We start from the raw sequence: 12913 nt of genomic DNA, 5'->3' as shown, positions 1-12913 counted from the left end.
AAACTGGACCTAGAATTGTTTCACTTATATTTCTCTTTAATACTCAGTCACAAAGCCTTCCTCACCTCCTGTTGACTTGAAGTTATTCACCTCATTCTCAGCTCTGAATTCTGAAATTCCTAAAAGACTCACAAATAGTTAATAACGGAGGCCTTTATGTTGCAACGTCGAGTTGTTGGAAAACTGAGCTGCTTCGCTGCTCTTCAGTTATTTCGGAAGAATTTACTTTAAACAAGTTGTTATGAAGGCATTCAGCCTAAGGCCTAAGCCATATTTATTTAGCGAATAATAATACTTATCTTGCTGGAAAGTATGTTAATTGGCACTATATTGACTATGAATTCGTATACATAACATTTTTACGTACTTTTGCATCTGCATGATTATAAACTTGATGCAGGAAGAGGATGATATAAATGATGCCAACGTATTATGATTGGCGTGTATTTAAATAGTAATTTCAATATATGTAAACTTTAGTTCTATCTCGTCTGCTGATATATTCGTATATTAATAAGCTGTACTTAAATACTTCATCCTATAGTCCTCTCAGTCTACACGTTTTTTTATCTGGCAGAATTAACATCTCATTAGGACAGCGGCAGCTGTAATACGGAGGTCTGGGATTGAGTAAACAAAGATGGCTACAACCTTTCTTCTTTCTGCCGCAAGGATTGGTTTCTAAAATGAAAATTATTCGGGAAAAATTGATATAATTAATTGCAGCCAGAAAAGTTGTTGTTTGAAAACATAAAACACATACCTCTAGGATACATCTGTTCGTGCACGACTCTGATTCCTGTTGGTCGAAATGATCCAACGCCTTTTGAAAAATAGATTTTTCCAGCCAATTTATCTGCCTTGAAGATTTTATTAGCCACCCAGTCCGTCCATATTATAGAACTGTTATAAACTATCAAACCAAATGGATGAATTGATTCTTCTGCAACAACGATTCTTCTTAATGAACCGTCCAAATTTGACGTCTCAATTTTATCCAACATGGCGTCTGCCCACCATAACTTCTCTTCGTTATAATCAATTGCAAGTCCATTTGGAAAACCAAACATTCCTTTAACCACAGTTTCTCTTGTAGCTATATCACCATTCATTCCGCATCGTTCAATCTGAGCATTCACACCCCAGTCAGTCCAATACATGTATCTACAAAGAAGAATATCTTTAACGACAACAAGAATCACTTGCATTTAACTAATTTTCACCTCTGTAAAAAGGTTGAGAGGTGCGTAGATTGCAGTCATAGGCAATGAAAGGAAATAGAGGAAACGATGTCAGGATAGATATCTTTTTAGCCGGGGAGTTATTGGATTTTATTTCATGGCTTAGTGAAGAAAGGGCATTATTCTTGTAATTTTGCGTTAGTGAGAACGACTGTGGCATTTTCTTGTTTTAAATATATAATTTTGTCGAAAAGCTTCACCTTGTTTTTGGGTGTAAAACAATCGCTCTTGGTTTGTTAAGATTTTCATCAATCAGAGTCAATCTTGAGTTTGGCTCTTCAGGGTCGGCAACCTCAATCACCCGTCTTTTCCCATCTGTCCAGTACAACTTTCTGTTAACCCAATCATAAGCTATCCCATCCACCGACTCCAGATTATCTGAAATGATCGTTTCGACGGCACCAATATGACTTAAGGAAACACGTTTTATGGTATCATTCACGACATTTGACCAGTATAGATATTTTTTCTTAAGATCAACATCAATTGCAGCGGCACCACCAGCAATTCCGGCTAAAACTGGACTGATGTGTTGCAAATCAACATTTGAGTAGAATATTCCAACACTATTTGCAAACAATATGTATGGAGGACTGTCTGTAACAAAACAAGATATAAAACCATTTTATTTCTTTTGCGAGGGACACGATTTTCGAGACTCGAAAAAAAGAAAATATAAACAAACTAACCTTGTATTGTACAGGTTTTCTTGTCTTTCCATAGTTTCATACCAGTAGGACAGAAACAGGAATACGACTGTTTTTTGTTTGGTGATAAAAGACAAAGATGACTACACTGTCCATTGTTTAAGCCACAAGGATTACGTTCTATGTAAAAAATGCAATGACCTCACTGATTAGCATGCAGTGTTTAAAACGGTTTTTCATTTTTATAGTTTTTTTTTGTCTGCTACGGTTAAGACCGGCCTATCAACAAAGCTTGATTTGCGAAGATACGTAAACTAAACCTGACAAATTTATATAGAAGGGTTTCAGTAACGTACGAAACTCCTACCTTTGAGTTGCTGATGTGGATGTACTATCTTTATATCCATTGGAAGCAGGTCTTGTACACGTTGCGCAATTGTTATTCGTCCGTTTGAACCTTTCTTTGTTTCGTAAATACATTTTTCTGTCCACTCAGTCCAGAAAATACTTTGCCCAAAAACTGCGACAGAAAACGGATGTTCCAGTTCTCCATTCGTGCGACTAATCTCAATCCTTCTTTCTGTTCCATCGAGATTTATACTTTCAATTCTATCCATCTTAGCATCCACCCACCACAGCCGCTCCACTTGGTAATCAATGGTCAAACCATTCGGCCATGAGATATTACTACTTACCAAAACCTCTCGTGTGTTAGGATCTCCATCCATTCCACATCGTTCTATTTGTTCGGAACCCTCTTTCCATTCTGTCCAGAATAACAATCTTAAAAAGTAAATTACAGTTGTGTCGATGCCTTCTCCTGCTCATTAATAATAATAATAATTATAAGTTGTAATATATATATTGTATTATAGTTGTATATTGTCATAGCCGAATGATATAACGCCGTACAAGGCGATAAAAAATGTAAGACCAGTGACCTCAACCTAAAAAAGCTAACATCATTTGATCATCAACAACTTTAAATCATTCAAGCACCTGTCATGTGAACTTCTCTCAAAAAACTAACATCAAATTAACTGCACGCCATTAAACGCAATAATTGAAAGATGATGACTATTTTATATAAGATGTTAGATTATTTTGTGATCTTAAAAGGTCTTTTCACACGGTCCATTTTTGTTGGATTAACAACAGACTACATTCCGTGAACAGACCTTAAGTGAAATAAATTGTAATCTAATATGTAGCACCTGTATTTTGGATAAACAACGATCGCTCTTGGGTTTTGAACGTCTTCACCGACCAACACAGCACGGTTACGTCCATCCAGTTCAGAAACTTCAATCTTTCCTGGAGTTCTATCAGTCCAGTATAGCTTACTTCCAACCCAGTCCACCGCTATTCCTTCAGGACTTGCCAAATTGAACTTTATCACAGTCTCATAAGAATTATCTTCTGCTTCAATTTTAGCCCGGTGTAAACTATCGTGATGTATATCCGTCCAGTACACCATCTCTTGTTCAATGTCAAAATCAATCGCTACAGCATTTGGCAGTTCATTAAACAAAACTCTAGAACTGTAGTCATGTAAATCCAGCCTGTTAATGCTATTTTGTGTACTATACAGGATGTACTCTATACAAAAGCAAAAATCTACGTCATTTTTGAGACCCAATTCAAAAAATTAACAGCAAAAATTTGAGTAGCATATGTAAATACACTGTTTTATGGAATAGGGCCTAGCCTCTCCAGTCTTTGTCATTACGTTACTTAAAATGCAATATATCTTTACGCTTACATTTTCATCTTAGACTTAATTATATAACAAAATCCCCAGAACGTTTTGCTCCATGATAGTATAATGTAGTATAGTGTATATTGAAGTTAAGACACATTCCTTGCTGACATGCGTAAACCGCTCGTTGAAAAACAAGGAATGTGGTGTAGTTGGAACTAATAGTCAACCGTGGTCAAATTTTTTAGGTGCATGTGACGTCTCATTTATACATATTTCATACCTTGGCATGCGTTTTCATCAGACCCATCCAAACAATCAACGATTCCATCACAAATCTTATTTCCCGAGACACATTCTTCACCACACTCATGTTCATCTTGACGACATCGAGAACTCAACAGTGGAGAGGTACCTTAAGAGGATAAAATGAAAAAAACGATTTTTTATGGTTTTGATAAAGCTGACAGTTTGTCGATGCATATCAGAGCATTAATATAAACTTAACGTTATTTAAGCGAAAGGAGAATGAAACCAGAGAAGGACGTACTCAAATCGAAGTGACATGGTCAAGTTCATAAAAATGACTCATTTCGAAACCTCGAAGAGTCACAGTCATTCCAAGCTTCTTAAAAGTTAAAACTCTGGTAAGAGAGATCATGCATACGGCCAGCCCGGCTGCGGCTGCACTGCTTCTGGACTGGCACTCAATTCTTAGCGAAAACCGGATAGGCAAGGCACTGAAGGCTGTCGCAGTTTTTTCCATTGCAACATTAGATAGAATTATTACCTTAAGTTAGTCCAGACATGACAGGTTTTTATGCATACAGAATACGTTTCCATTCGCCGTTTTTTCACTTTTTAAAAATACGCACTTATTCTCTAATAAGCAATTTAACTTGCGTGTTAGCAGAGAAGCCCCTACCGCAGTTTCTTTCATCAGAACCATCTCTACAATCTCTGTCACCATCACATAACCACGAACTATGTATACACCAGACATTGTCACACAAGTGGTCATCCTTGTTGCACATTTTTGGGGGAACTTGACCTTGAGGTTCTGCTGCAAAGAAATGACGACTTACTTTGCAGTATACCAAATGACTTGGCAATTAATATGGTAAGAGAGTATGGTTGACACTCTCGTGTCAATGAAGAGATATTACAAAGTTTGGCAACTACAATATGACGGCAACGACAAACAAGGGCAAAGGGATTTAATTTTGTTTCACATCCACACACTTAACTCTTTCTAAGCTGCCGTCGTTTTTAGTGAAATTTTTAGTGAATTTCAGACATGTACACCGCATTTGCACAAGACAGGGTACTTTTATTTATCACTCTCAAAGTTGCATATTCTCTGCTTCCTATCAAATAAAATGATAAATTTGTGCCTATTTGCTATTTCTTTATACAAAACATTACCTTCGCATTCAATTTCATCTGATCTATCACTACAATCATATTCGCCATCACATTTCCATGGCAACGGGATACACTCGCCATTATGACATGGAAACATAGAACTATCAGCACCACATGCTGCGTATTCTGTAAAAAACATTTTTTTGAAACCAAAATTTAATTAATGTTACAATAAATCAATCCAGTCCATAGTTAATTCATTTATCACCTAAATAACATTAGCAGCATAAATAACAAGTAAAATATAAGTGAATATAGATTTACCGCAGTCTCTTTCATCTGATCCATCAGAACAATCTTTATCTTTGTCACAGATCCACGATTTTTTTATACATTTCTTGCTTTCGTTACATTGAAATTCGTCTGTTAGACACGATGTTTCACTATCTGCACATAATTCAAAGTTTTTAACTCCTTATCACTTAAGTATGTTTGTAAATGTATGGTGTTTCTGCATGGGGAGACTAGTCGATTCGGAATAATATGCGATACACTAATTATGTCTACCGACACCTGATTCAAAATATTCATGCAAAATTAAAATACCGGCAATTGGTCGCCAAATGTTGGCATGGTTGTTATGCCCTGCGGGGAAGGAACACTCTGGAAGACAGCTTATGTCTGAACTCACCACATCCCATTTCGTCACTGCCGTCTCCGCAATCATCATGATTGTCACAACGCCATAGTTTTGGAAGGCATTTCCAATTTCGACATGTAAAAAATATTGAACTGTTACATTTGTGAAAGCCTTAAAAAGAAAGTTGAAATGAGACCTACATATACTGCACTCAATTTGAAATATTTTGCGTCTGTGAAAAAGGGGGTGGGGGTAATATACTAAACCCCTCCTATACACCCCCAGGGTTGTTGATTTTGGAGGAGACATACAGGAATCTCGATGTTCATCTGTATTATCCCCACAGTCATCATCACCATCACATGTCAGTCTCCAGGGAATACAACGTCCATTTGTACAGGCAAAATCATAGAAAGACGAGCATGGTTTTATATCAACTGTAAAATAAGGAATTTAAAAGTAAAATTACAAAAAATAATGGAGCAAGTCCACTCAATTTTTGCAAAATTACGCATGTAAAAATTTTTAATGAAAACGCGGAACATACCACAATTTTGTTCATCAATACTATCAGCACAATCGTTATCCATATCACAGACCCACGCTTTTGGAATACATTGGGTTTGTCTGCCTTGGTCAATACAGGTAAATTCGTTGTTTGGATGACATTGGCGGTCTGAAAACATATTAACACCAACAAAAGTCCAACATTATCGTTACCAACATCATTAGAGTATAAATTCCCGCGCTCAAACATAAGAAAATATTGATTTATGCGAGCCAGGTACGTAAACCTAACTATATACTTACTATAACTTAACCTAAGCCTAGTTTAGCGACCACTGCATAAAATGTTTTGTGTTCGTTTTTTATAAAAAAATGTTTCAAATACAACAAAATTAAATTCGGCGCGAGAACAACGTAATATATTCTTCGACACAGAGAAATTATAACAACATTATATTGCGGTGAGATCTATGAAACTTTCTGAATCATTTACCTCAATGCAGTCAACATATAACTCTGTATAGTCGATAACAGATTAATTGACATTCTTTCAACATATTATTTAATAAATAGCGTTAATTCTGATTGAATTGAGGACATTATAAGTGAATGGCCATTTCCTTCATTCATACTTGATTTTATGCTGAATGATTTGAATGATTTATAATCGCGCACCCTGGTGTTTTAGTCAAGTTCCTTTAGTCATAATCAGCTTAATATGTTGTCTTTTTCATGGACTCACACAAAGGCAAACCACAAGAGTTAGAAACAGAAGGAAAAAAACAGATGTAAGACGTTGATGGCTGCAATGTATAGTTATCATTACATACGATGAAACAGTTAATTGGTCTAAGATTGAATGTATTAGGACCCTGTGTGATAATTTCCTGGCACGTGAAAATTGACGGAGTCAATTAGGTCAAAGACACGACAATCATGATTTATCATTCATCCAATAATTCATTGGCTTGCAAACAACGCAAAACTCCGTAGAACCAGGTGACGTAAATTACTAAAACTTTCATTTCTTACCTTCGACATTCACAAACAACTCTTTTCTTGCTACGCCATATTTATTTCTTGCTTCACAGATGAACCTTCCTTCGTGATTATTTTGAACGGGATCAATGCTCAAATAATGCAGTCCATCTTGTGTCATCATCTCAGAATAACGACTTTCAATATTATCTGCTGTTACCCAAGTGACAGTTGGCATGGGAGAACCTTTTACTTCGCATTGTAAAGTCAGCCTGCCATGTCTTGTTGCAGTTACATTACTGCTCATGTTTACAATGACAGGTGGATACGTCACAGTTAATCTTGCTTCACTTATCAGAGGCTGGCTCATGTTATTGGTGGCGATACATGTGTAAACACCATCATCCATGATCTGGACATTAATAACCTCTAACGTACCATCCTGCAGAACTTGAATTTTACCAAAACTTTCGCCTGGTTTTAAATACACATCGCCTCTTCGCCATAATAATTCAGGTTTAGGACTACCATCAGCAAAACAGTAAAATGTGGCAACGGTACCACGACGAGTGATCACATCTACTGGTCGTTGAACTAAGTACAAAGGAACTATACAAAAGGTAAAAATATTATAAAACCCATATTCGATGCATTTTTAAAGCCTGATAGCGTATGTATAAGCATGTATACACGTCAATGTGCACAAACTTCATCAGTGTGCAATAAAACTACAGCTAAAATATTTTTTTAAAGAATAAAACGAGTCGTATGAAAACAAAACAACAAGACAAGGCATACAGGTTGAATTTACAATGCGAAGTAAAGGGTTCTCCCATGTCCTTACAATTCAACTAGTGCAGGTATGCATCAGTATACTTGCACGGAAGATGCAAGGAACGACATATACAGAGAATATATTGAAATATTAAGTCTTACCAAAGAGGATGACAGCAACCACTGGGCTTTGTCTGAATTCTCCTTGATGTATCTCACAAAGGTAATATCCCTCATCATGCGGCTGGAATTTCATGATAGTCAATGATCCATTATTATTATCGACTACAATGTTTTCATTATCTGGGACAATCTCGTTATTCTTGTACCATATTACTGAGTTTGGCCGAGTTTTATTAGTGGTTGTGACGCAGGACAGATGCACTTTCGCATCTCTTTTATAATAACCACCTTCAGGAAGAACTTTTAAACCCTTGCCTATTAAAAAACAGATGTTAAAATATGAGAACATCGCAAAAACAAATATAGAATAGAGGCAGTGTTCAAAATCTTTCGTCCTGGATTTCTTTTTTGAGTAAGTGAAATAGCTTACGTACAATAGAAATCCGTCGGTCAAAAGTGAATATATGAGTAAATACCCCCCCCCCCATCCCTTCCCACCCAATTATCGTTCTAGTTACGCCCCTGTCTATCCCTCAATGTCTCGGATAACAACATCGTTAACTATATTGTTAAAACTATTAAATGGAAGTGAGATGAATCAAATAAATAATGATAAATATGTATTTGAATGAATCTGGTTGTCTTTATTATATTTACTGTCTTAATTACTTATGCTATATACCTTGGGCAAGTATTGCATACTGTGTGATTAGGAGAACAGCGACACTCAACCATGACCAAAACATTGCACCAAATACACTTAATAACGGCAGAAACAACAACTCTGTAGAGAAACAATAAATACCGAATTAGTTATCGAGGCTTTCTTTCATTTTCTCATTTTTGTGTTCACTGCACCACCATATCACGCCATATAAAATTACAATTAACAGTTTCATGATAAGAGTCATTGTAATAGTCGTCAATCGTCATATAGACAAATATAAACTATTTTATATCTAAAATTATTTGCATTCTGTACATTACCTACTGTACTACACTACAGAATCTATTGCCGCAATAACTGACGTAGTATTTTTGCAATTCTAGAAACGAAGTAGTACAGAAATCGCGGATTTTTCGGATTTTTCTGGTAAACCTTTATAAGCTGTGGCGTTTAAGATACACGATCTCTTTATCCAAATAATTTGATTATTTTGTAATCTTTCCTTATTCGGGTTTCTCATCGAAAACAGCGAGATACAGATTTGACATCCACTACCGCACTATTTTTTTTTACTGTGTGATTTGTCAATCTGTCCTCAATGGATCTCGGGTTTTTCAAAGCTTTGCAAGAAAGGTATGAAAGCATTCTGCTTAACAAAACCTCTCTACATTTCCCAGGAAAAAGTGTTGTATTTATATATATATGTATACAATGTACCTATGCAGAAACAGGGTGGCAGTCGTGGATATATTTATCTGTCTTTGCACTTCACAATTTCATCACCTTGAATATTCACTGAGTATTGTTAAAATAAGCATTTGAAGTGATTTCACCTGAAGGTGACGCTGTCTGAATGCCATGCAAATAATGGCTAATAATGACATTGTAAATAATTCTCGAATCATGGGGCATGTCAACAATTTAAACTATATTATAATCTATAATAAAAAACCTACTAATGCTGATGGCATTTTAAATTCTTGTATTAGATTAATCAAAAAAGACAGGATGGAGTGGTTGACATTCTTACGCGCGTATCAGGCACTGTATTAACCATATGTTAGTCAGTTAGTAGTTATATATAGCGACAGAATGTCAAGGAGTCAGACGGAATTAACATCGTTTCCAGAGCTATGCCTATCGACATTACTTCACGATAAGAATTAAAATTTTATCGACTGACCAAAAAATATAATGCTTTTCTGTATTGTTGAACTTGATAAATAAAATTTATCAAGCAAACATGAAAATAATGAACTGCTTTTAAAAAGGTTTCAAATAAGCTTTGTCCGCATTGATTTAACTGGGAGTACAATTACGACATTTTTTTTCCTGTTTAACACCTGCTACATAAAGTGTAACTGTACAGGATTTGCCCAAAATAATGTGATCGATAGTTGCTTAATGAAATGTTCTCGTAGTTGTACAATAGATTTCATGCCGTAATCAAATCTAAACGTCTTTATAGGCATCCTAATAGCTACGACGTTTCAGGCATTGGATGTTTTTGCAATGACTACATGATACGTAAATATCAACTTACATGTTTTTATCGCCCACATGCGGCTTTCTAACTTAATATTTCCTTGAGCGGCGAAATTCCAGCAAGAATGATTTCTTTCTTCAATCGAAACAACAACTTATTTGAAGCAGGTAAATACGTATTTAAATGTCGAATGTTTGGCGAAGTATAGAAGACAAGTACAATTATCGTATAACAAGAAATGATGAAAATGAGATCAAAGACAAAGAACAAATAAGTCAATGACCTTTCTTCAAGTGTAGAGCTGTGTGTTCGCACCTATGTATAATTACAATACATTCCAATACATCTTTTTAAATCATTTACCATTAACACGACAATAAACTCCGGAGCATCATCATAAGTATGTTACATCCTAATGCAAAATTTATGACCATTACTTTACTATAAATAAACGGAAATGAATTTTTGAACACATTTCGCATTATAAATACGACTGGCTATGAAGTCGATTTGATCAGCTTTAAAAATCTCACAACAGAAAGCATTTTATTCGTACGACGTGGTAAGTATACGAGGGGTAATCGCATTGTTTAGGTGAACTTTGTATAAACAAACAAAGCTCTCATGTTTGCCCTCGAACATGTGTTAAAAATGTCGAAATGCTAACACAAAATGCATGTTCGCGCAAATAATTCTAATTACATACCAATAATGACTCGCGCGATCCTCCTTTCAAGTTTGCGTAGACATTGCCTGTGCGTCCTGATATTTGTAGGTTTGACCGTCGTATAACGAGACTACAGTGAGTGTGACCAGACTGCTGTGAAAATGCACTGCGAGTATCGTAACTGTCAATTGATAAGCATCGACGCCCTGGGATAATCCGACCCAAGCCAATACTAGTCTTACCAGTCTCTTGCTCCTTGCAGTGGCAATTCTAGAACACAAATTATCGCGCAACTGTTTTTACTAGGAAGCTCATACTATTTTATCACCATTCATACAAAGTAAACCTAATTTCCTTTAATACTGAAACAATAATACAATCTTACTATGTTATCTCCAGCTATCTCCAGCGGTGAATAACTGTGGCAGCACTTGCTTGTCAGACTCACAGTCACAGTGTGTGATACCGCACTGATATATTCGTCACAGTTTCTCCGCCGTTCAGCAGGAGTTACAACGCGTTATTCTCATGATTAGAAATTGGAACTTCCTAGCAAGATCAGATCGCTGATTTGATGAATATATATATATATATCACTTTTTAGGTAATCTCATTCTGAAAAATTCACAATCAATGAGTCAATGTTTGTCATATTTTTCCCCTGTGGTGACAAGGGACGAAATATGACAAACGCCGCAAAACATGAATGGATTTACAAACATGAAAGCGTGATATCTGCGCCCGCATACCAGTGGAATTCGAAATGTGCAGCATTCAAGGACGTCGTTTATAGCAGCGAGCAGTGGGAAATCATGGAACACGCTGTTGTCATGATGCGGTATCGAGCTTTGATTAAATAACAGGATTACTTTTATTAGCAAATTAAAATTTGTGACAATGATTTTCACGCACTTTTCGTCATCCGCTTATCGTGCGGCTGCGCTCATCCGCGGAGCTTGGTTCCAGTCTTAGATAGCGCTAAATAGCTTGAGACTGGAATTATAATCCAAATACTCTATTAGTTTATTGTAATTACCATTGACCTAAAACACTCTGAGTCTCCGCCATGCACAGAGGCTTAATTAATTATTAATGCTTGAAAATTAGGCTAATAAAGATATAATGCTAATATGTGATTTATTTGCTTGAGAGACGAGTGTAACTAATAAAACCGTGATGAAAGGATCTATTAAGAAATCAGGATGCACAGTCGCATCAAAAAACCACATCGTTGCCCAACTGAAATCATGCAATAGAAGCTAGGTCACAACGTACTGCGCATGGCGTAACAATTTGAAGGAGTTCAGATTTAGTTGCTGGTGTCCTGGCCCCTGGGAAACATCTTAACTCAACAAGGCAGCTGACTGGCAGCATGATTGTATTCCTATTTATGAAGGCCCAAGAGAAATTCCGTACGAAAATCACAAGAATTTTTCCCACTAAAACGAGGTCATAAGGTCTCAGTTTATAAACACATAAAGAATGTTTATTTAGCGGTGTTTTTTGAAATAAGTCCTATAAAAGTTCATCAACAGCTTTTAGGCATGTCTCGTGCAATTTGATTCAAGAATTTTGCAGAAGCAGGACAAGGTGGTCAGTGAACTGCGAAGAAGTGATTTTGCTTACGTTGCTATCGTTGCCGTTTTTCTGAAAGACTGTCGCTAATTAAAATATTCTATTTCCGAGGTGCATGGCGCGTAAAATACAATTTACATTGTAAGTATTAAATTACAATTATTACAGTGGCGTTAATACCTTTGTCCCATTTTCCTGGATTGTTATTATTGTCTGTGACTCTTCGCAAAAAGGTCAAAATTCTCCGATGAAAGAAATGCTCCAAAATTGTACAGGCGTGGATTTGGTACTATAATCCAGAAAAAACATCTGCACAGCATCCGAATCTCGTTTCCAGGGTTAGTGAACTTTATCGCAACAAGCTCTTTATCGTGGTAAAGTTCAACCGCGCAAATTATAGAGACAAATAGACAATGTCTGATAAACGGTGTTCCTTGTTAAATTTGCAATAATTCCATCGCATTGCAAATCAACAGGAACAGGGGTATTTGGTTTGGAAAGAGCAAGAGCCTCAATTCTTAATTAAGTTCACTAACCTGAAGCA

The 12913-nt window shown here is 36.2% G+C and overlaps 1 protein-coding gene across 2 annotated transcripts; it reads right to left on the bottom strand.

Moving 5' to 3' along the window:
- Positions 1 to 48: 48 nt before the first annotated feature.
- LOC114536339 (low-density lipoprotein receptor-related protein 4-like) lies at positions 49 to 11402 on the bottom strand. Of its 2 annotated transcripts, none has more exons than XM_028557701.1 (18): positions 11180 to 11402; positions 10834 to 11064; positions 8657 to 8758; positions 8014 to 8289; positions 7132 to 7686; positions 6140 to 6268; positions 5904 to 6029; positions 5644 to 5763; positions 5277 to 5399; positions 5013 to 5138; positions 4513 to 4650; positions 3871 to 4002; positions 3103 to 3487; positions 2256 to 2671; positions 1931 to 2068; positions 1442 to 1838; positions 764 to 1164; positions 49 to 681 (listed from the first exon to the last, which is right to left on the bottom strand). In XM_028557701.1, exons 3-18 carry the CDS (start codon positions 8718 to 8720, stop codon positions 539 to 541), a joined length of 3669 nt encoding a protein of 1222 aa, XP_028413502.1. In that variant the 5' UTR covers positions 8721 to 8758; positions 10834 to 11064; positions 11180 to 11402; the 3' UTR covers positions 49 to 538. The 2 variants fall into 2 exon arrangements, with proteins under 2 accessions (XP_028413502.1, XP_028413503.1); XM_028557702.1 differs by having other exon boundaries at positions 4513 to 4647.
- Positions 11403 to 12913: the final 1511 nt, after the last annotated feature.

Source organism: Dendronephthya gigantea, unplaced genomic scaffold, assembly GCF_004324835.1.
Source record: "Dendronephthya gigantea isolate DGI-Jeju-01 unplaced genomic scaffold, DenGig_1.0 000133F, whole genome shotgun sequence".
Classification (NCBI taxonomy): domain Eukaryota; kingdom Metazoa; phylum Cnidaria; class Anthozoa; order Malacalcyonacea; family Nephtheidae; genus Dendronephthya; species Dendronephthya gigantea.
The sequence above is the reverse complement of the archived record's forward strand: the minus strand, read 5'-3'. Positions and strand labels throughout refer to the sequence as shown.

Excerpts from the sequence above, each read along its gene's own strand:
- LOC114536339 (XM_028557701.1), bottom strand. The coding sequence starts at position 8,720 with ATGTTTTGGTCATGGTTGAGTGTCGCTGTTCTCCTAATCACACAGTAT. Across the intron at positions 5,139-5,276 it reads ATCAGATGAAAGAGACTGCG|AATACGCAGCATGTGGTGCT; the intron begins GTAAATCTATAT and ends TGTTTTTTACAG. Across the intron at positions 4,651-5,012 it reads AGATGAAATTGAATGCGAAG|CAGAACCTCAAGGTCAAGTT; the intron begins GTAATGTTTTGT and ends ATTTCTTTGCAG.